Consider the following 20,310-nt stretch of genomic DNA (forward strand, 5'->3'; position numbering starts at 1 on the left):
TTCACCCCCCCCCCCCCCACCAGGACACGGCCTCTCCATCCTTCACCCCCCCCCCCCCACCAGGACACGGCCTCTCCATCCTTCACCCCCCCCCCCCACCAGGACACGGCCTCTCCATCCTTCACCCCCCCCCCCCCCCCCCCCCCCCACCAGGACACGGCCTCTCCATCCTTCACCCCCCCCACCCCCCCCCCCCACCAGGACACGGCCTCTCCATCCTTCACCCCCCCCCCCCCCCCCCACCAGGACACGGCCTCTCCATCCTTCACCCCCCCCCCCCCACCAGGACACAGCCTCTCCATCCTTCACCCCCCCCCCCCCCCACCAGGACACAGCCTCTCCATCCTTCACCCCCCCCCCCCCTCCACCAGGACACAGCCTCTCCATCCTTCACCCCCCCCCCCCCCACCAGGACACAGCCTCTCCATCCTTCACCCCCCCCCCCCTCCACCAGGACACAGCCTCTCCATCCTTCACCCCCCCCCCCCCCCACCAGGACACAGCCTCTCCATCCTTCACCCCCCCCCCACCAGGACACAGCCTCTCCATCCTTCACCCCCCCCCCCCCCCCCCCCCCACCAGGACACAGCCTCTCATACTTCACCCCCCCCCCCCCCCCCCCACCAGGACACAGCCTCTCCATCCTTCACCCCCCCCCCCCCACCAGGACACAGCCTCTCCATCCTTCACCCCCCCCCCCCCCCCCCCCACCAGGACACAGCCTCTCCATCCTTCACCCCCCCCCCCTCCACCAGGACACAGCCTCTCCATCCATCACCCCCCCCCTCCACCAGGACACAGCCTCTCCATCCTTCACCCCCCCCCCCCCCCACCAGGACACAGCCTCTTCATCCCCTCCCCCCCCCCCCCCCCCCCCCCTCGGTCCCTCGCCTGAGAATACTCATTGGGGTCTCTCTCTCTCTGTGATCCCTGTACCCAGTGTGTGTGTATAACCGTGTTGTCTCTCTCTCTCTCTCTCTCTCTGGGACAGAGTGAAGGAGGTTTATCGGCTGGAGGAAATGGAGAGGATATTTGTCAGGTACTGGTGCTCACCAAACTGTCACTGTGTGTGTGGGACTGTCCCCCCCAGTGAGAGTCAGTGTGTGTGTGTGGGACTGTCCCCCCAGTGAGAGTCAGTGTGTGTGTGTGTGTGTGTGTGTGGGACTGTCCCCCAGTGAGAGTCAGTGTGTGTGTGTGGGACTGTACCCCCAGGGAGAGTCAGTGTGTGTGTGTGGGACTGTCCCCCAGGGAGAGTCAGTGTGTGTGTGTGGGACTGTACCCCCAGTGAGAGTCAGTGTGTGTGTGGGGGACTGTACCCCCAGGGAGAGTCAGTGTGTGTGTGTGTGTGGGACTGTCCCCCCAGTCAGAGTCAGTGTGTGTGTGTGTGTGTGTGTGTGTGTGTGTGTGTGTGTGGGGGACTGTGCCCCAGTGAGAGTCAGTGTGTGTGTGTGTGTGTGTGGGACTGTGCCCCAGTGAGAGTCAGTGTGTGTGTGTGGGACTGTCCCCCCAGTGAGAGTCAGTGTGTGTGTGTGTGTGTGTGTGTGTGTGTGTGGGACTGTCCCCCAGGGAGAGTCAGTGTGTGTGTGTGTGGGACTGTCCCCCAGTGAGAGTCAGTGTGTGTGTGTGTGTGTGTGGGACTGTGCCCCAGTGTGAGTCTGTGTGTGTGTGACTGTCCCCCCAGTGAGAGTCAGTGTGTGTGTGGGACTGTCCCCCAGTGAGAGTCAGTGTGTGTGTTGGTCTGTCCCCCAGTGAGAGTCAGTGTGTGTGTGTGGGACTGTCCCCCAGTGAGTGTGTGTGTGTGTGTGTGGGACTGTCCCCAAGTGAGAGTCAGTGTGTGTGTGTGGGACTGTCCCTCAGTGCGAGTCAGTGTGTGTGTGTGTGTGGGACTGTCCCCCAGTGAGAGTCAGTGTGTGTGTGTGGGACTGTCCCCCAGTGAGAGTCAGTGTGTGTGTGTGGGACTGTCCCCCAGGGAGAGTCAGTGTGTGTGTGTGGGACTGTCCCCCAGTGAGAGTCAGTGTGTGTGTGGGACTGTCCCCCAGTGAGAGTCAGTGTGTGTGTGTGTGACTGTCCCCCAGTGAGAGTCAGTGTGTGTGTGTGTGACTGTCCCCCAATGAGAGTCAGTGTGTGTGTGGGACTGTCCCCCAGTGAGAGTCAGTGTGTGTGTGTGTGTGTGTGTGGGACTGTCCCCCCCAGTGTGAGTCTGTGTGTGTGTGTGTGTGTGTGTGACTGTCCCCCAGTGAGAGTCAGTGTGTGTGTGGGGGACTGTCCCCAAGTGAGAGTCAATGTGTGTGTGTGTGTGTGTGTGGGACTGTCCCCCAGTGAGAGTCAGTGTGTGTGTGTGTGTGTGTGTGTGTGTGTGTGGGACTGTCCCCCCAGTGAGAGTCAGTGTGTGTGTGTGTGGGACTGTCCCCCAGTGAGAGTCAGTGTGTGTGTGTGTGGGACTGTCCCCCAGTGAGAGTGTGTGTGTGTGTGGGACTGTCCCCAAGTGAGAGTCAGTGTGTGTGGGACTGTCCCCCAGTGAGAGTCAGTGTGTGTGTGTGTGTGTGTGTGTGTGTGGGACTGTCCCTCAGTGAGAGTCAGTGTGTGTGTGTGGGACTGTCCCCCAGTGAGAGTCAGTGTGTGTGTGTGGGACTGTCCCCCCAATGAGAGTCAGTGTGTGTGTGGGACTGTCCCCTAGTGTGAGTGTGTGTGTGTGGGACTGTCCCCCAGTGAGAGTCAGTGTGTGTGTGGGACTGTCCCCCTCAGTGAGAGTCAGTGTGTGTGTGTGGGACTGCCCCCCCCAGTGAGAGTCAGTGTGTGTGTGTGACTGTCCCTCAGTGAGAGTCAGTGTGTGTGTGTGGGACTGTCCCCCCCAGTGAGAGTCAGTGTGTGTGTGGGACTGTCCCCCCAGAGAGAGTCAGTGTGTGTGTGTGTGTGGGACTGTCCCTCAGTGAGAGTCAGTGTGTGTGTGGGACTGTGCCTCAGTGCGAGTCAGTGTGTGTGTGTGTGTGGGACTGTCCCTCAGTGAGAGTCAGTGTGTGTGTGTGGGACTGTCCCCCAGGGAGAGTCAGTGTGTGTGTGTGTGTGACTGTCCCCCAGTGAGAGTCAGTGTGTGTGTGGGACTGTCCCCCAGGGAGAGTCAGTGTGTGTGTGTGTGTGTGTGTGTGGGACTGTCCCCCCCAGTGTGAGTCAGTGTGTGTGTGTGTGTGTGTGTGTGGGACTGTCCCCCAGTGAGAGTGTGTGTGTGTGTGGGACTGTCCCCAAGTGAGAGTCAGTGTGTGTGTGTGTGGGACTGTCCCCCAGTGAGAGTCAGTGTGTGTGTGTGTGTGTGACTGTCCCCCAGTGAGAGTCAGTGTGTGTGTGGGACTGTCCCCCAGGGAGAGTCAGTGTGTGTGTGGGACTGTCCCCCAGTGAGAGTCAGTGTGTGTGTGGGACTGTCCCCCAGTGAGAGTCAGTGGGTGTGTGTGTGTGGGACTGTCCCCCAGGGAGAGTCAGTGTGTGTGTGGGACTGTCCCCCAGTGAGAGTCAGTGTGTGTGTGGGACTGTCCCCCAGGGAGAGTCAGTGTGTGTGTGTGTGTGGGACTGTCCCCCAGGGAGAGTCAGTGTGTGTGTGTGTGTGTGACTGTCCCCCAGTGAGAGTCAGTGTGTGTGTGTGGGACTGTCCCCCAGTGAGAGTCAGTGTGTGTGTGTGGGACTGTCCCCCAGTGAGAGTCAGTGTGTGTGTGTGTGTGTGTGGGACTGTCCCCCAGTGAGAGTCAGTGTGTGTGTGTGGGACTGTCCCCCAGTGAGAGTCAGTGTGTGTGTGGGACTGTCCCCCCCAGTGTGAGTCTGTGTGTGTGTGTGTGTGTGTGACTGTCCCCCAGGGAGAGTCAGTGTGTGTGTGGACTGTCCCCCAGTGAGAGTCAGGGTGTGTGTGGGACTGTCCCCCCAGTGAGAGTCAGTGTGTGTGTGGGACTGTCCCCCAGTGAGAGTCAGTGTGTGTGTGTGGGACTGTCCCCCAGTGAGAGTCAGTGTGTGTGTATGTGGGACTGTCCCCCCAGTGAGAGTCAGTGTGTGTGTGTGTGTGTATGTGTGTGGGACTGTCCCCCCAGTGAGAGTCTGTGTGTGTGTGTGTGGGACTGTCCCCCCAGTGAGAGTCAGTGTGTGTGTGTGGGACTGTCCCCCCAGTGAGAGTCAGTGTGTGTGTGTGGGACTGTCCCCCAGTGAGAGTCAGTGTGTGGGACTGTCCGCCAGGGTGAGTCAGTGTGTGTGTGGGACTGTCCCCCCCCAGTGAGAGTCAGTGTGTGTGTGTGTGGGACTGTCCCCCAGGGAGAGTCAGTGTGTGTGTGTGGGACTGTCCCCCAGGGAGAGTCAGTGTGTGTGTGTGGGACTGTCCACCAGTGAGAGTCAGTGTGTGTGTGTGACTGTCCCCCAGTGAGAGTCAGTGTGTGTGTGTGGGACTGTCCCCCAGTGAGAGTCAGTGTGTGTGTGTGGGACTGTCCCACCCCAGTGAGAGTCAGTGTGTGTGTGTGTGTGGGACTGTCCCGCCCCAGTGAGAGTCAGTGTGTGTGTGTGTGGGACTGTCCCCCCAGTGAGAGTCAGTGTGTGTGTGTGTGGGACCGTCCCTTCAGTGAGAATCAGTGTGTGTGTGGGACTGTCCCCCAGTGAGAGTCAGTGTGTGTGGGACTGTCCCCCAGTGAGAGTCAGTGTGTGTGTGTGTGGGACCGTCCCTTCAGTGAGAATCAGTGTGTGTGTGGGACTGTCCCCCCAGGGAGAGTCAGTGTGTGTGTGTGTGTGGGACTGTCCCCCAGGGAGAGTCAGTGTGTGTGTGTGTGGGACTGTCCCCCAGTGAGAGTCAGTGTGTGTGTGTGGGACTGTCCCCCCAGTGAGAGTCAGTGTGTGTGTATGTGGGACTGTCCCCCCCCCAGTGAGAGTCAGTGTGTGTGGGACTGTCCCCCCAGTGAGAGTCAGTGTGTGTGTGTGGGACTGTCCCCCCAGTGAGAGTCAGTGTGTGTGTGTGTGGGACTGTCCCCCAGTGGGAGTCAGTGTGTGTGTGGGACTGTCCCCCAGTGGGAGTCAGTGTGTGTGTGGGACTGTCCCCCCCAGGGAGAGTCAGTGTGTGTGTGTGGGACTGTCCCCCCAGTGAGAGTCTGTGTGTGTGTGTGTGGGACTGTCCCCCCAGTGAGAGTCAGTGTGTGTGTGGGACTGTCCCCCAGTGAGAGTCAGTGTGTGTGTGTGTGGGACAGTCCCCCAGTGAGAGTCAGTGTGTGTGTGTGGGACTGTCCCCCCAGTGAGAGTCAGTGTTTGTGTATGTGGGACTGTCCCCCCCCCAGTGAGAGTCAGTGTGTGTGGGACTGTCCCCCCAGTGAGAGTCAGTGTGTGTGTGTGGGACTGTCCCCCCAGTGAGAGTCAGTGTGTGTGTGTGTGGGACTGTCCCCCAGTGGGAGTCAGTGTGTGTGTGGGACTGTCCCCCCCAGGGAGAGTCAGTGTGTGTGTGTGGGACTGTCCCCCCAGTGAGAGTCTGTGTGTGTGTGTGTGGGACTGTCCCCCCAGTGAGAGTCAGTGTGTGTGTGGGACTGTCCCCCAGTGAGAGTCAGTGTGTGTGTGTGTGGGACTGTCCCCCCAGTGAGAGTCAGTGTGTGTGTGGGACTGTCCCCCAGTGAGAGTCAGTGTGTGTGTGTGGGACTGTCCCCCAGTGAGAGTCAGTGTGTGTGGGACTGTCCCCCCAGTGAGAGTCAGTGTGTGTGTGGGACTGTCCCCCAGTGAGAGTCAGTGTGTGTGTGTGGGACTGTCCCCCCAGTGAGAGTCAGTGTGTGTGGGACTGTCCCCCCAGTGAGAGTCAGTGTGTGTGTGTGGGACTGTCCCCCCAGTGAGAGTCTGTGTGTGTGTGTGTGGGACTGTCCCCCCAGTGAGAGTCAGTGTGTGTGTGGGACTGTCCCCCAGTGAGAGTCAGTGTGTGTGTGTGGGACTGTCCCCCCAGTGAGAGTCAGTGTGTGTGTGTGGGACTGTCCCCCAGTGAGAGTCAGTGTGTGGGACTGTCCCCCAGGGAGAGTCAGTGTGTGTGTGTGGGACTGTCCACCAGTGAGAGTCAGTGTCTGTGTGGGACTGTCCCCCCAGTGAGAGTCAGTGTGTGTGTTTGTGGGACTGTCCCCCAGTGTGAGTCAGTTTGTGTGTGTAGGACCGTCCCTTCAGTGAGAGTCAGTGTCTGTGTGTGGGACTGTCCCCCAGTGAGAGTCAGTGTGTGTGTGTGTGTGTGTGGGACTGTCCCCCCAGTGAGAGTCAGTGTGTGTGTGTGGGACTGTCCCCCCAGTGAGAGTCAGTGTGTGTGTGTGGGACCGTCCCCCCAGTGAGAATCAGTGTGTGTGTGGGACTGTCCCCCAGTGAGAGTCAGTGTGTGTGTGTGTGTGGGACTGTCCCCCCAGTGAGAGTCAGTGTGTGTGTGGGACTGTCCCCCAGTGAGAGTCAGTGTGTGTGTGTGGGACTGTCCCCCCAGTGAGAGTCAGTGTCTGTGTGGGACTGTCCCCCCAGTGAGAGTCAGTGTGTGTGTGTGGGACTGTCCCCCAGTGAGAGTCAGTGTGTGTGTGTGTGGGACTGTCCGCCAGGGTGAGTCAGTGTGTGTGTGGGACTGTCCCCCCCCAGTGAGAGTCAGTGAGTGTGTGTGTGGGACTGTCCCCCAGGGAGAGTCAGTGTGTGTGTGTGGGACTGTCCCCCAGGGAGAGTCAGTGTGTGTGTGTGGGACTGTCCCCCCAGTGAGAGTCAGTGTGTGTGTGTGACTGTCCCCCAGTGAGAGTCAGTGTGTGTGTGTGGGACTGTCCCACAGTGAGAGTCAGTGTGTGTGTGTGGGACTGTCCCGGCCCAGTGAGAGTCAGTGTGTGTGTGTGTGGGACTGTCCCCCCAGTGAGAGTCAGTGTGTGTGTGTGTGTGTGGGACCGTCCCTTCAGTGAGAATCAGTGTGTGTGTGGGACTGTCCCCCAGTGAGAGTCAGTGTGTGTGGGACTGTCCCCCAGTGAGAGTCAGTGTGTGTGTGTGTGGGACCGTCCCTTCAGTGAGAATCAGTGTGTGTGTGGGACTGTCCCCCCAGGGAGAGTCAGTGTGTATGTGTGGGACTGTCCCCCAGGGAGAGTCAGTGTGTGTGTGTGTGGGACTGTCCCCCAGGGAGAGTCAGTGTGTGTGTGTGTGGGACTGTCCCCCAGTGAGAGTCAGTGTGTGTGTGTGGGACTGTCCCCCAGGGAGAGTCAGTGTGTGTGTATGTGGGACTGTCCCCCCCCCAGTGAGAGTCAGTGTGTGTGGGACTGTCCCCCCAGTGAGAGTCAGTGTGTGTGTGTGGGACTGTCCCCCCAGTGAGAGTCAGTGTGTGTGTGTGGGACTGTCCCCCCAGTGAGAGTCAGTGTGTGTGTGTGGGACTGTCCCCCCAGTGAGAGTCAGTGTGTGTGTGTGTGGGACTGTCCCCCAGTGGGAGTCAGTGTGTGTGTGGGACTGTCCCCCCCAGGGAGAGTCAGTGTGTGTGTGTGGGACTGTCCCCCCAGTGAGAGTCAGTGTGTGTGTGTGGGACTGTCCCCCCAGTGAGAGTCAGTGTGTGTGTGTGGGACTGTCCCCCCAGTAAGAGTCAGTGTGTGTGTGTGTGGGACTGTCCCCCAGTGGGAGTCAGTGTGTGTGTGGGACTGTCCCCCAGGGAGAGTCAGTGTGTGTGTGTGTGGGACTGTCCCCCCAGTGAGAGTCAGTGTGTGTGTGTGTGGGACTGTCCCCCAGGGAGAGTCAGTGTGTGTGTGTGGGACTGTCCCCCCAGTGAGAGTCAGTTTGTGTGTGTCGGACCGTCCCTTCAGTGAGAATCTGTGTGTGTGTGATACTGTACCCCAGTGAGAGTCTGTGTGTGTGTGTGTGTGTGTGTGTGTGTGTGGGACTGTCCCCCCAGTGAGAGTCAGTGTGTGTGTGGGACTGTCCCCCAGTGAGAGTCAGTGTGTGTGTGTGGGACTGTCCCCCAGTGAGAGTCAGTGTGTGTGTTGGTCTGTCCCCCAGGGAGAGTCAGTGTGTGTGGGACTGTCCCCCCAGTGAGAGTCTGTGTGTGTGTGTGTGTGTGACTGTCCCTCAGTGAGAGTCAGTGTGTGTGTGTGGGACTGTCCCCCCCCCCCCCCCCCCAGTGAGAGTCAGTGTGTGTGTGTGTGTGTGTGCGACTGTCCCCCCAGTGAGAGTCAGTTTGTGTGTGTAGGACCGTCCCTTCAGTGAGAATCAGTGTGTGTGTGGGACTGTCCCCCAGGGAGAGTCAGTGTGTGTGTGTGTGGGACTGTCCGCCAGGGTGAGTCAGTGTGTGTGTGGGACTGTCCCCCCCCCAGTGAGAGTCAGTGTGTGTGTGTGGGACTGTCCCCCAGTGAGAGTCAGTGTGTGTGTGGAACTGTCCCCCCAGTGAGAGTCAGTGTGTATGTGGGACTGTCCCCCAGTGAGAGTCTGTGTGTGTGTGTGTGTGAGACTGTCCCCCCAGTGAGAGTCAGTGTGTGTGTGTGGGACTGTCCCCCAGTGAGAGTCAGTGTGTGTGTGTGGGACTGTCCCCCAGTGAGAGTCAGTGTGTGTGTGTGGGACTGTCCCCTCAGTGAGAGTTAGTGTGTGTGTGTGTGTGTGTGTGAGACTGTCCCCCCAGTGAGAGTCAGTGTGTGTGTGTGTGACTGTCCCCCAGTGAGAGTCAGTGTGTGTGTGTGGGACTGTCCCCCCAGTGAGATTCAGTGTGTGTGTGTGGGACTGTCCCCCCAGTGAGAGTCAGTGTGTGTATGTGGGACTGTCCCCCAGGGAGAGTCAGTGTGTGTGTGTGGGACTGTCCCTCAGTGAGAGTCAGTGTGTGTGTGTGTGGGACTGTCCCCCCCCAGTGAGAGTCAGTGTGTGTGTGTGTGTGTGGGACTGTCCCCCCAGTGAGAGTCAGTGTGTGTGTGTGTGTGGGACTGTCCCCCCATTGAGAGTCAGTGTGTGTGTGGGACTGTCCCCCCAGTGAGAGTCAGTGTGTGTGTGGGACTGTCCCCCCAGTGAGAGTCAGTGTGTGTGTGGGACTGTCCCCCAGTGAGAGTCAGTGTGTGTGTGTGTGGGACTGTCCCCCCAGTGAGAGTCAGTGTGTGTGTGGGACTGTCCCTCAGTGAGAGTCAGTGTGTGTGTGTGGGACTGTCCCCCAGTGAGAGTCAGTGTGTGTGTGTGTGTGGGACTGTTCCCCAGTGAGAGTCAGTTTGTGTGTGTGGGACTGTCCCCCCAGGGAGAGTCAGTGTGTGTGTGTGGGACTGTCCCCCCAGTGTGAGTCAGTGTGTGTGTGTGTGGGACTGTCCCCCCAGTGAGAGTCAGTGTGTGTGTGGGACTGTCCCCCCAGTGAGAATCAGTGTGTGTGTGTGGGATTGTTCTTTCCCCCCTCCCCCCCACCCAGTGAGAGTCGGTGTGTGTGTGTGTGTGGGACTTTCCCCCAGGGAGAGTCAGTGTGTGTGTGTGTGGGACTGTCCCCCAGTGAGAGTCAGTGTGTGTGTGTGTGGGACTGTCCCCCCCAGTGAGAGTCAGTGTGTGTGTGGGACTGTCCCCTAGTGTGTGTGTGTGTGGGACTGTCCCCCAGGGAGAGTCAGTGTGTGTGTGTGATACTGTCCCCCAGTGAGAGTCAGTGTGTGTGTGTGTGTGGGACTGTCCCCCCAGTGAGAGTCAGTGTGTGTGTGTGTGTGGGACTGTCCCCCCAGTGAGAGTCAGTGTGTGTGTGGGACTGTCCCCCCAGTGAGAGTCAGTGTGTGTGTGTGTGTGTGGGACTGTCCCCCAGGGAGAGTCAGTGTGTGTGTGTGGGACTGTCCCCCCAGTGAGAGTCAGTGTGTGTGTGTGACTGTCCCCCAATGAGAGTCAGTGTGTGTGTGACTGTCCCCCAGGGAGAGTCAGTGTGTGTGTGGGACTGTCCCCCAGTGAGAGTCAGTGTGTGTGTGTGTGTGTGTGTGTGTGGGACTGTCCCCCCAGTGAGAGTCAGTGTGTGTGTGTGTGGGACTGTCCCCCCAGTGAGAGTCAGTGTGTGTTTGTGGGACTGTCCGCCAGGGTGAGTCAGTGTGTGTGTGGGACTGTCCCCCCCCAGAGAGAGTCAGTGTGTGTGTGTGTGGGACTGTCCCCCAGGGAGAGTCAGTGTGTGTGTGTGGGACTGTCCCCCAGTGAGAGTCAGTGTGTGTGTGGGACTGTCCCCCCAGTGAGAGTCAGTGTGTGTGTGTGTGGGACTGTCCCCCAGTGAGAGTCAGTGTGTGTGTGTGTGTGTGGGACTGTCCGCCAGGGTGAGTCAGTGTGTGTGTGGGACTGTCCCCCCCCAGTGAGAGTCAGTGTGTGTGTGTGTGGGACTGTCCCCCAGTGAGAGTCAGTGTGTGTGTGTGGGACTGTCCCCCCCCAGTGAGAGTCAGTGTGTGTGTGTGTGGGACTGTCCCCCCAGTGAGAGTCAGTTTGTGTGTGTCGGACCGTCACTTCAGTGAGAATCTGTGTGTGTGTGGGACTGTCCCCCAGTGAGAGTCAGTGTGTGTGTGTGATACTGTCGCCCAGGGAGAGTCAGTGTGTGTGTGTGGGACTGTCCCCCAGTGAGAGTCAGTGTGTGTGTGTGGGTCTGTCCCCCCAGTGAGAGTCTGTGCGTGATACTGTCCCCCAGTGAGAGTCAGTGTGTGTGTGTGGGACTGTCCCCCAGTGAGAGTCAGTGTGTGTGTGGGACTGTCCCCAGTGAGAGTCAGTGTGTGTGTTGGTCTGTCCCCCAGGGAGAGTCAGTGTGTGTGGGACTGTCCCCCCAGTGAGAGTCAGTTTGTGTGTGTAGGACCGTCCCTTCAGTGAGAATCAGTGTGTGTGTGGGACTGTCCCCCAGTGAGAGTCAGTGTGTGTGTGTGTGGGACTGTCCCCCAGTGAGAGTCAGTGTGTGTGTGGGACTGTCCCCCCCCAGTGAGCGTCAGTGTGTGAGTGTGTGGGACTGTCCCCCAGTGAGAGTCAGTGTGTGTGTGGGACTGTCCCCCCAGTGAGAGTCAGTGTGTGTGTGTGTGTGTGGGACTGTCCCCCAGTGAGAGTCAGTGTGTGTGTGTGTGTCTGTGTGTGGGACTGTCCCCCCAGTGAGAGTCAGTGTGTGTGTGTGTGGGACTGTCCCTCAGTGAGAGTCAGTGTGTGTGTGTGGGACTGTCCCCCAGGGAGAGTCAGTGTGTGTGTGTGTGGGACCGTCCCCCCAGTGAGAATCAGTGTGTGTGTGGGACTGTCCCCCAGTGAGAGTCAGTGTGTGTGTGTGGGACTGTCCCCCCAGTGAGAGTCAGTGTGTGTGTGTGGGACTGTCCCCCAATGAGAGTCAGTGTGTGTGTGGGACTGTCCCCCAGTGAGAGTCAGTGTGTGTGTGTGTGTGAGTGTGGGACTGTCCCCCCCCAGTGAGAGTCAGTGTGTGTGTGTGGGACTGTCCCCCAGTGAGAGTCAGTGTGTGTGTGTGTGTGTGGGACTGTCCCCCCAGTGAGAGTCAGTGTGTGTGTGTGTGTCTGTGTGTGGGACTGTCCCCCCAGTGAGAGTCTGTGTGTGTGTGGGACTGTCCCCCAGTGAGAGTCAGTGTGTGTGTGTGGGACTGTCCCCCAGTGAGAGTCAGTGTGTGTGCGTGGGATTGTCCCCCCAGTGAGAGTCAGTGTGTGTGTGTGGGACTGTCCCCCAGTGAGAGTCAGTGTGTGTGTGTGTGTGTGGGACTGTCCCCCCAGTGAGAGTCAGTGTGTGTGTGTGGGACTGTCCCCCAGTGAGAGTCAGTGTGTGTGTGTGGGACTGTCCCCCCAGTGAGAGTCAGTGTGTGTGTGTGTGGGACTGTCCCCCAGTGAGAGTCAGTGTGTGTGTGTGTGGGACTGTGCCCCAGTGAGAGTCAGTGTGTGTGTGTGTGGGACTGTCCCCCCAGTGAGAGTCAGTGTGTGTGTGTGACTGTCCCCCAGTGAGAGTCAGTGTGTGTGGGACTGTGCCCCAGTGAGAGTCAGTGTGTGTGTGTGTGGGACTGTCCCCCCAGTGAGAGTCAGTGTGTGTGTGTGGGACTGTCCCCCAGTGAGAGTCAGTGTGTGTGTGTGGGACTGTCCCCCCAGTGAGAGTCAGTGTCTGTGTGGGACTGTCCCCCCAGTGAGAGTCAGTGTGTGTGTGGGGGGGACTGTCCCCCAGTGAGAGTCAGTGTGTGTGTGTGTGTGTGGGACTGTCCCCCCCCAGTGAGAGTCAGTGTGTGTGTGTGGGACTGTCCGCCAGTGAGAGTCAGTGTGTGTGTGTGGGACTGTCCGCCAGGGTGAGTCAGTGTGTGTGTGGGACTGTCCCCCCCCAGTGAGAGTCAGTGTGTGTGTGTGTGGGACTGTCCCCCAGTGAGAGTCAGTGTGTGTGTGTGTGGGACTGTCCCCCCAGGGAGTGTCAGTGTGTGTGTGTGTGGGACTGTCCCCCCAGGGAGAGTCAGTGTGTGTGTGTGTGGGACTGTCCCCCCAGTGAGAGTCAGTGTGTGTGTGTGTGTGGGACCGTCCCTTCAGTGAGAATCAGTATGTGTGTGGGACTGTCCCCCAGTGAGAGTCAGTGTGTGTGGGACTGTCCCCCAGTGAGAGTCAGTGTGTGTGGGACTGTCCCCCAGTGAGAGTCAGTGTGTGTGTGTGGGACCGTCCCTTCAGTGAGAATCAGTGTGTGTGTGGGACTGTCCCCCCAGGGAGAGTCAGTGTGTGTGTGTGGGACTGTCCCCCAGTGAGAGTCAGTGTGTGTGTGTGGGACTGTCCCCCCAGTGAGAGTAAGTGTGTGTGTATGTGGGACTGTCCCCCCCCAGTGAGAGTCAGTGTGTGTGTGTGGGACTGTCCCCCCAGTGAGAGTCAGTGTGTGTGTGTGGGACTGTCCCCCCAGTGAGAGTCAGTGTGTGTGTGTGGGACTGTCCCCCCAGTGAGAGTCAGTGTGTGTGTGTGTGGGACTGTCCCCCAGTGGGAGTCAGTGTGTGTGTGGGACTGTCCCCCCCAGGGAGAGTCAGTGTGTGTGTGTGGGACTGTCCCCCCAGTGAGAGTCAGTGTGTGTGTGTGGGACTGTCCCCCCAGTGAGAGTCAGTGTGTGTGTGTGTGGGACTGTCCCCCAGTGGGAGTCAGTGTGTGTGTGGGACTGTCCCCCAGGGAGAGTCAGTGTGTGTGTGTGTGGGACTGTCCCCCCAGTGAGAGTCAGTGTGTGTGTGTGTGGGACTGTCCCCCAGGGAGAGTCAGTGTGTGTGTGTGGGACTGTCCCCCCAGTGAGAGTCAGTTTGTGTGTGTCGGACCGTCCCTTCAGTGAGAATCTGTGTGTGTGTGGGACTGTCCCCCAGGGAGAGTCAGTGTGTGTGTGTGACTGTACCCCAGTGAGAGTCAGTGTGTGTGTGTGTGTGTGTGGGACTGTCCCCCCAGTGAGAGTCAGTGTGTGTGTGTGACTGTCCCCCAGTGAGAGTCAGTGTGTGTGTGTGGGACTGTCCCCCAGTGAGAGTCAGTGTGTGTGTTGGTCTGTCCCCCAGGGAGAGTCAGTGTGTGTGGGACTGTCCCCCCAGTGAGAGTCTGTGTGTGTGTGTGTGTGACTGTCCCTCAGTGAGAGTCAGTGTGTGTGTGTGGGACTGTCCCCCCCCCCAGTGAGAGTCAGTGTGTGTGTGTGTGTGTGTGTGTGCGACTGTCCCCCCAGTGAGAGTCAGTTTGTGTGTGTAGGACCGTCCCTTCAGTGAGAATCAGTGTGTGTGTGGGACTGTCCCCCAGGGAGAGTCAGTGTGTGTGTGTGTGGGACTGTCCGCCAGGGTGAGTCAGTGTGTGTGTGGGACTGTCCCCCCCCAGTGAGAGTCAGTGTGTGTGTGTGTGGGACTGTCCCCCAGGGAGAGTCAGTGTGTGTGTGTGGGACAGTCCCCCAGTGAGAGTCAGTGTGTGTGTGGAACTGTCCCCCCAGTGAGAGTCAGTGTGTATGTGGGACTGTCCCCCAGTGAGAGTCTGTGTGTGTGTGTGGGACTGTCCCCCCAGTGAGAGTCAGTGTGTGTGTGTGGGACTGTCCCCCAGTGAGAGTCAGTGTGTGTGTGTGGGACTGTCCCCCAGTGAGAGTCAGTGTGTGTGTGTGGGACTGTGTCCTCAGTGAGAGTTAGTGTGTGTGTGTGTGTGAGACTGTCCCCCCAGTGAGAGTCAGTGTGTGTGTGTGTGACTGTCCCCCAGTGAGAGTCAGTGTGTGTGTGGGACTGTCCCCCCAGTGAGAGTCAGTGTGTGTGTGTGGGACTGTCCCCCCAGTGAGAGTCAGTGTGTGTATGTGGGACTGTCCCCCAGGGAGAGTCAGTGTGTGTGTGTGGGACTGTCCCTCAGTGAGAGTCAGTGTGTGTGTGTGGGACTGTCCCCCCCCAGTGAGAGTCAGTGTGTGTGTGTGTGTGGGACTGTCCCCCCAGTGAGAGTCAGTGTGTGTGTGTGTGTGGGACTGTCCCCCCAGTGAGAGTCAGTGTGTGTGTGGGACTGTCCCCCCAGTGAGAGTCTGTGTGTGTGGGACTGTCCCCCCAGTGAGAGTCAGTGTGTGTGTGGGACTGTCCCCCAGGGAGAGTCAGTGTGTGTGTGTGGGACTGTCCCCCCAGTGAGAGTCAGTGTGTGTGTGTGGGACTGTCCCTCAGTGAGAGTCAGTGTGTGTGTGTGTGGGACTGTCCCCCAGTGAGAGTCAGTGTGTGTGTGTGTGTGGGACTGTCCCCCAGTGAGAGTCAGTGTGTGTGTGTGGGACTGTCCCCCCAGGGAGAGTCAGTGTGTGTGTGTGGGACTGTCCCCCCAGTGTGAGTCAGTGTGTGTGTGTGTGGGACTGTCCCCCCAGTGAGAGTCAGTGTGTGTGTGTGGGACTGTCCCCCCAGTGAGAGTCAGTGTGTGTGTGTGGGACTGTCCCCCCAGTGAGAATCAGTGTGTGTGTGTGGGATTGTTCTTTCCCCCCCCCCCCCAGTGAGAGTCAGTGTGTGTGTGTGTGGGACTGTCCCCCCAGTGAGAGTCGGTGTGTGTGTGTGTGTGGGACTTTCCCCCAGGGAGAGTCAGTGTGTGTGTGTGTGGGACTGTCCCCCAGTGAGAGTCAGTGTGTGTGTGTGTGTGGGACTGTCCCCCCCAGTGAGAGTCAGTGTGTGTGTGGGACTGTCCCCTAGTGTGTGTGTGTGTGTGTGTGTGTGGGACTGTCCCCCAGGGAGAGTCAGTGTGTGTGTGTGATACTGTCCCCCAGTGAGAGTCAGTGTGTGTGTGTGGGACTGTCCCCCCAGTGAGAGTCAGTGTGTGTGTGTGTGGGACTGTCCCCCCCAGTGAGAGTCAGTGTGTGTGTGTGGGACTGTCCCCCAGTGAGAGTCAGTGTGTGTGTGTGGGACTGTCCCCCAGTGAGAGTCAGTGTGTGTGTGTGGGACTGTCCCCCCAGTGAGAGTCAGTGTGTGTGTGTGACTGTCCCCCAGTGAGAGTCAGTGTGTGTGTGTGGGACTGTCCCCCAGTGAGAGTCAGTGTGTGTGTGGGACTGTCCCCCCAGTGAGAGTCAGTGTGTGCGTGTGGGACTGTCCCCCAGTGAGAATCAGTGTGTGTGTGGGACTGTCCCCCCAGTGAGAGTCAGTGTGTGTGTGTGTGGGACTGTCCCTCAGTGAGAGTCAGTGTGTGTGTGTGGGACTGTCCCCCCCCAGTGAGAGTCAGTGTGTGTGTGTGTGTGTGTGGGACTGTCCCCCCAGTGAGAGTCAGTGTGTGTGTGTTGGACTGTCCCCCCAGGGAGAGTCAGTGTGTGTGTGTGGGACTGTCCCCCAGTGAGAGTCAGTGAGAGTGTGGGACTGTCCCCCCCCAGTGAGAGTCAGTGTGTGTGTGTGGGACTGTCCCTCAGTGAGAGTCCGTGTGTATGTGGGACTGTCCCCCAGTGAGAGTCAGTGTGTGTGTGTGTGTGTGTGTGTGTGGGACTGTCCCCCAGTGAGAGTCAGTGTGTGTGTGGAACTGTCCCCCCAGTGAGAGTCAGTGTGTGTGTGTGGGACTGTCCCCCAGTGAGAGTCAGTGTGTGTGTGTGGGACTGTCCCCCCCCAGTGAGAGTCAGTGTGTGTGTGTGTGTGTGGGACTGTCCCCCCAGTGAGAGTCAGTTTGTGTGTGTAGAACCGTCCCTACAGTGAGAATCAGTGTGTGTGTGGGACAGTCCCCCAGGGAGAGTCAGTGTGTGTGTGTGTGGGAGTGTCCCTCAGTGAGAGTCTGTGTGTGTGTGTGGGACTGTCCCGGCCCAGTGAGAGTCGGTGTGTGTGTGTGTGTGGGACTTTCCCCCAGGGAGAGTCAGTGTGTGTGTGTGTGGGACTGTCCCCCAGTGAGAGTCAGTGTGTGTGTGTGTGGGACTGTCCCCCCCAGTGAGAGTCAGTGTGTGTGTGGGACTGTCCCCTAGTGTGTGTGTGTGTGGGACTGTCCCCCAGGGAGAGTCAGTGTGTGTGTGTGATACTGTCCCCCAGTGAGAGTCAGTGTGTGTGTGTGTGTGGGACTGTCCCCCCAGTGAGAGTCAGTGTGTGTGTGTGTGTGTGGGACTGTCCCCCCAGTGAGAGTCAGTGTGTGTGTGGGACTGTCCCCCCAGTGAGAGTCAGTGTGTGTGTGTGTGTGTGTGGGACTGTCCCCCAGGGAGAGTCAGTGTGTGTGTGTGGGACTGTCCCCCCAGTGAGAGTCAGTGTGTGTGTGTGACTGTCCCCCAGTGAGAGTCAGTGTGTGTGTGGGACTGTCCCCCAGTGAGAGTCAGTGTGTGTGTGTGTGGGACTGTCCCCCCCCAGAGAGAGTCAGTGTGTGTGTGGGACTTTCCCCCCCCAGAGAGAGTCAGTGTGTGTGTGTGTGGGACTGTCCCCCAGGGAGAGTCAGTGTGTGTGTGTGGGACTGTCCCCCAGTGAGAGTCAGTGTGTGTGTGGGACTGTCCCCCCAGTGAGAGTCAGTGTGTGTGTGTGTGGGATTGTCCCCCAGTGAGAGTCAGTGTGTGTGTGTGTGTGGGACTGTCCGCCAGGGTGAGTCAGTGTGTGTGTGGGACTGTCCCCCCCCAGTGAGAGTCAGTGTGTGTGTGTGTGGGACTGTCCCCCAGTGAGAGTCAGTGTGTGTGTGTGGGACTGTCCCCCCAGTGAGAGTCAGTTTGTGTGTGTCGGACCGTCACTTCAGTGAGAATCTGTGTGTGTGTGGGACTGTCCCCCAGTGAGAGTCAGTGTGTGTGTGTGATACTGTCGCCCAGGGAGAGTCAGTGTGTGTGTGTGGGACTGTCCCCCAGTGAGAGTCAGTGTGTGTGTGTGGGTCTGTCCCCCCAGTGAGAGTCTGTGCGTGATACTGTCCCCCAGTGAGAGTCAGTGTGTGTGTGTGGGACTGTCCCCCAGTGAGAGTCAGTGTGTGTGTGGGACTGTCCCCAGTGAGAGTCAGTGTGTGTGTTGGTCTGTCCCCCAGGGAGAGTCAGTGTGTGTGGGACTGTCCCCCCAGTGAGAGTCAGTTTGTGTGTGTAGGACCGTCCCTTCAGTGAGAATCAGTGTGTGTGTGGGACTGTCCCCCAGGGAGAGTCAGTGTGTGTGTGGGACTGTCCCCCCAGTGAGAGTCAGTGTGTGTGTGTGTGTGTGACTGTCCCTCAGTGAGAGTCAGTGTGTGTGTGTGGGACTGCCCCCCCCCCCCCCCCCCCCCCCCCAGTGAGAGTCAGTGTGTGTGTGTGTGTGCGACTGTCCCCCCAGTGAGAGTCAGTTTGTGTGTGTAGGACCGTCCCTTCAGTGAGAATCAGTGTGTGTGTGGGACTGTCCCCCAGGGAGAGTCAGTGTGTGTGTGTGTGTGGGACTGTCCGCCAGGGTGAGTCAGTGTGTGTGTGGGACTGTCCCCCCCCCAGTGAGAGTCAGTGTGTGTGTGTGGGACAGTCCCCCAGTGAGAGTCAGTGTGTGTGTGGGACTGTCCCCCCCCAGTGAGCGTCAGTGTGTGAGTGTGTGGGCCTGTCCCCCAGTGAGAGTCAGTGTGTGTGTGGGACTGTCCCCCCAGTGAGAGTCAGTGTGTGTGTGTGTGTTTGGGACTGTCCCCCAGTGTGAGTCAGTGTGTGTGTGGGACTGTCCCCCAGGGAGAGTCAGTGTGTGTGTGGGACTGTCCCCCAGTGAGAGTCAGTGTGTGTGTGTGGGACTGTCCCCCAGGGAGAGTCAGTGTGTGTGTGTGGGACTGTCCCCCCCAGTGAGAGTCAGTGTGTGTGTGTGGGACTGTCCCCCAGTGAGAGTCAGTGTGTGTGTGTGGGACTGTCCCCCAGGGAGAGTCAGTGTGTGTGTGTGGGACTGTCCCCCCAGTGAGAGTCAGTGTGTGTGTGTGACTGTCCCCCAGTGAGAGTCAGTGTGTGTGTGTGGGACTGTCCCCCAGTGAGAGTCAGTGTGTGTGTGGGACTGTCCCCCCAGTGAGAGTCAGTGTGTGTGTGTGGGACTGTCCCCCAGTGAGAATCAGTGTGTGTGTGGGACTGTCCCCCCAGTGAGAGTCAGTGTGTGTGTGTGTGGGACTGTCCCTCAGTGAGAGTCAGTGTGTGTGTGTGGGACTGTCCCCCAGGGAGAGTCAGTGTGTGTGTGTGTGGGACTGTCCCCCAGGGAGAGTCAGTGTGTGTGTGTGTGGGACTGTCCCCCCAGTGAGAGTCAGTGTGTGTGTGTGTGGGACTGTCCCTCAGTGAGAGTCAGTGTGTGTGTGTGGGACTGTCCCCCAGGGAGAGTCAGTGTGTGTGTGTGTGGGACCGTCCCCCCAGTGAGAATCAGTGTGTGTGTGGGACTGTCCCCCAGTGAGAGTCAGTGTGTGTGTGTGGGACTGTCCCCCCAGTGAGAGTCAGTGTGTGTGTGTGGGACTGTCCCCCAATGAGAGTCAGTGTGTGTGTGGGACTGTCCCCCCCAGGGAGAGTCAGTGTGTGTGGGACTGTCCCCCAGTGAGAGTCAGTGTGTGTGTGTGTGAGTGTGGGACTGTCCCCCCCCAGTGAGAGTCAGTGTGTGTGTGTGTGGGACTGTCCCCCAGTGAGAGTCAGTGTGTGTGTGTGTGTGTGGGACTGTCCCCCCAGTGAGAGTCAGTGTGTGTGTGTGTGTCTGTGTGTGGGACTGTCCCCCCAGTGAGAGTCTGTGTGTGTGTGGGACTGTCCCCCAGTGAGAGTCAGTGTGTGTGTGTGGGACTGTCCCCCAGTGAGAGTCAGTGTGTGTGCGTGGGATTGTCCCCCCAGTGAGAGTCAGTGTGTGTGTGGGACTGTCCCCCAGTGAGAGTCAGTGTGTGTGTGTGTGTGTGGGACTGTCCCCCCAGTGAGAGTCAGTGTGTGTGTGTGGGACTGTCCCCCAGTGAGAGTCAGTGTGTGTGTGTGGGACTGTCCCCCCAGTGAGAGTCAGTGTGTGTGTGGGACTGTCCCCCAGTGAGAGTCAGTGTGTGTGTGTGTGGGACTGTGCCCCAGTGAGAGTCTGTGTGTGTGTGTGTGGGACTGTCCCCCCAGTGAGAGTCAGTGTGTGTGTGTGACTGTCCCCCAGTGAGAGTCAGTGTGTGTGGGACTGTGCCCCAGTGAGAGTCAGTGTGTGTGTGTGTGGGACTGTCCCCCCAGTGAGACTCAGTGTGTGTGTGTGGGACTGTCCCCCCAGTGAGAGTCAGTGTCTGTGTGGGACTGTCCCCCCAGTGAGAGTCAGTGTGTGTGTGGGGGGGACTGTCCCCCAGTGAGAGTCAGTGTGTGTGTGTGTGTGGGACTGTCCGCCAGGGTGAGTCAGTGTGTGTGTGGGACTGTCCCCCCCCCAGTGAGAGTCAGTGTGTGTGTGTGTGTGGGACTGTCCCCCAGTGAGAGTCAGTGTGTGTGTGTGGGACTGTCCGCCAGGGTGAGTCAGTGTGTGTGTGGGACTGTCCCCCCCCAGTGAGAGTCAGTGTGTGTGTGTGTGTGGGACTGTCCCCCAGTGAGAGTCAGTGTGTGTGTGTGTGGGACTGTCCCCCCAGGGAGAGTCAGTGTGTGTGTGTGTGGGACTGTCCCCCCAGGGAGAGTCAGTGTGTGTGTGTGTGGGACTGTCCCCCCAGGGAGAGTCAGTGTGTGTGTGTGTGTGGGACCGTCCCTTCAGTGAGAATCAGTGTGTGTGTGGGACTGTCCCCCAGTGAGAGTCAGTGTGTGTGGGACTGTCCCCCAGTGAGAGTCAGTGTGTTTGTGTGTGGGACCGTCCCTTCAGTGAGAATCAGTGTGTGTGTGGGACTGTCCCCCCAGGGAGAGTCAGTGTGTGTGTGTGGGACTGTCCCCCAGGGAGAGTCAGTGTGTGTGTATGTGGGACTGTCCCCCCCCCCAGTGAGAGTCAGTGTGTGTGTGTGGGACTGTCCCCCCAGTGAGAGTCAGTGTGTGTGTGTGGGACTGTCCCCCCAGTGAGAGTCAGTGTGTGTGTGTGGGACTGTCCCCCCAGTGAGAGTCAGTGTGTGTGTGTGGGACTGTCCCCCAGTGAGAGTCAGTGTGTGTGTG

The 20,310-nt window shown here is 59.1% G+C and overlaps 1 protein-coding gene across 1 annotated transcript in view; it reads left to right on the forward strand.

Annotated features, from left to right (window-relative positions):
• Positions 1-20,310, forward strand: part of cmtr1 (cap methyltransferase 1) — a 59,369-nt gene that overhangs the window by 22,067 nt on the left and 16,992 nt on the right. The window contains exon 9 of the mRNA XM_072548763.1: positions 992-1,039. Within this exon, the coding sequence (XP_072404864.1) occupies positions 992-1,039 (48 nt within the window). The remainder of the gene's footprint in view (positions 1-991; positions 1,040-20,310) is intronic.

This window comes from Chiloscyllium punctatum, chromosome 3, assembly GCF_047496795.1.
Source record: "Chiloscyllium punctatum isolate Juve2018m chromosome 3, sChiPun1.3, whole genome shotgun sequence".
Classification (NCBI taxonomy): Eukaryota; Metazoa; Chordata; class Chondrichthyes; order Orectolobiformes; family Hemiscylliidae; genus Chiloscyllium; species Chiloscyllium punctatum.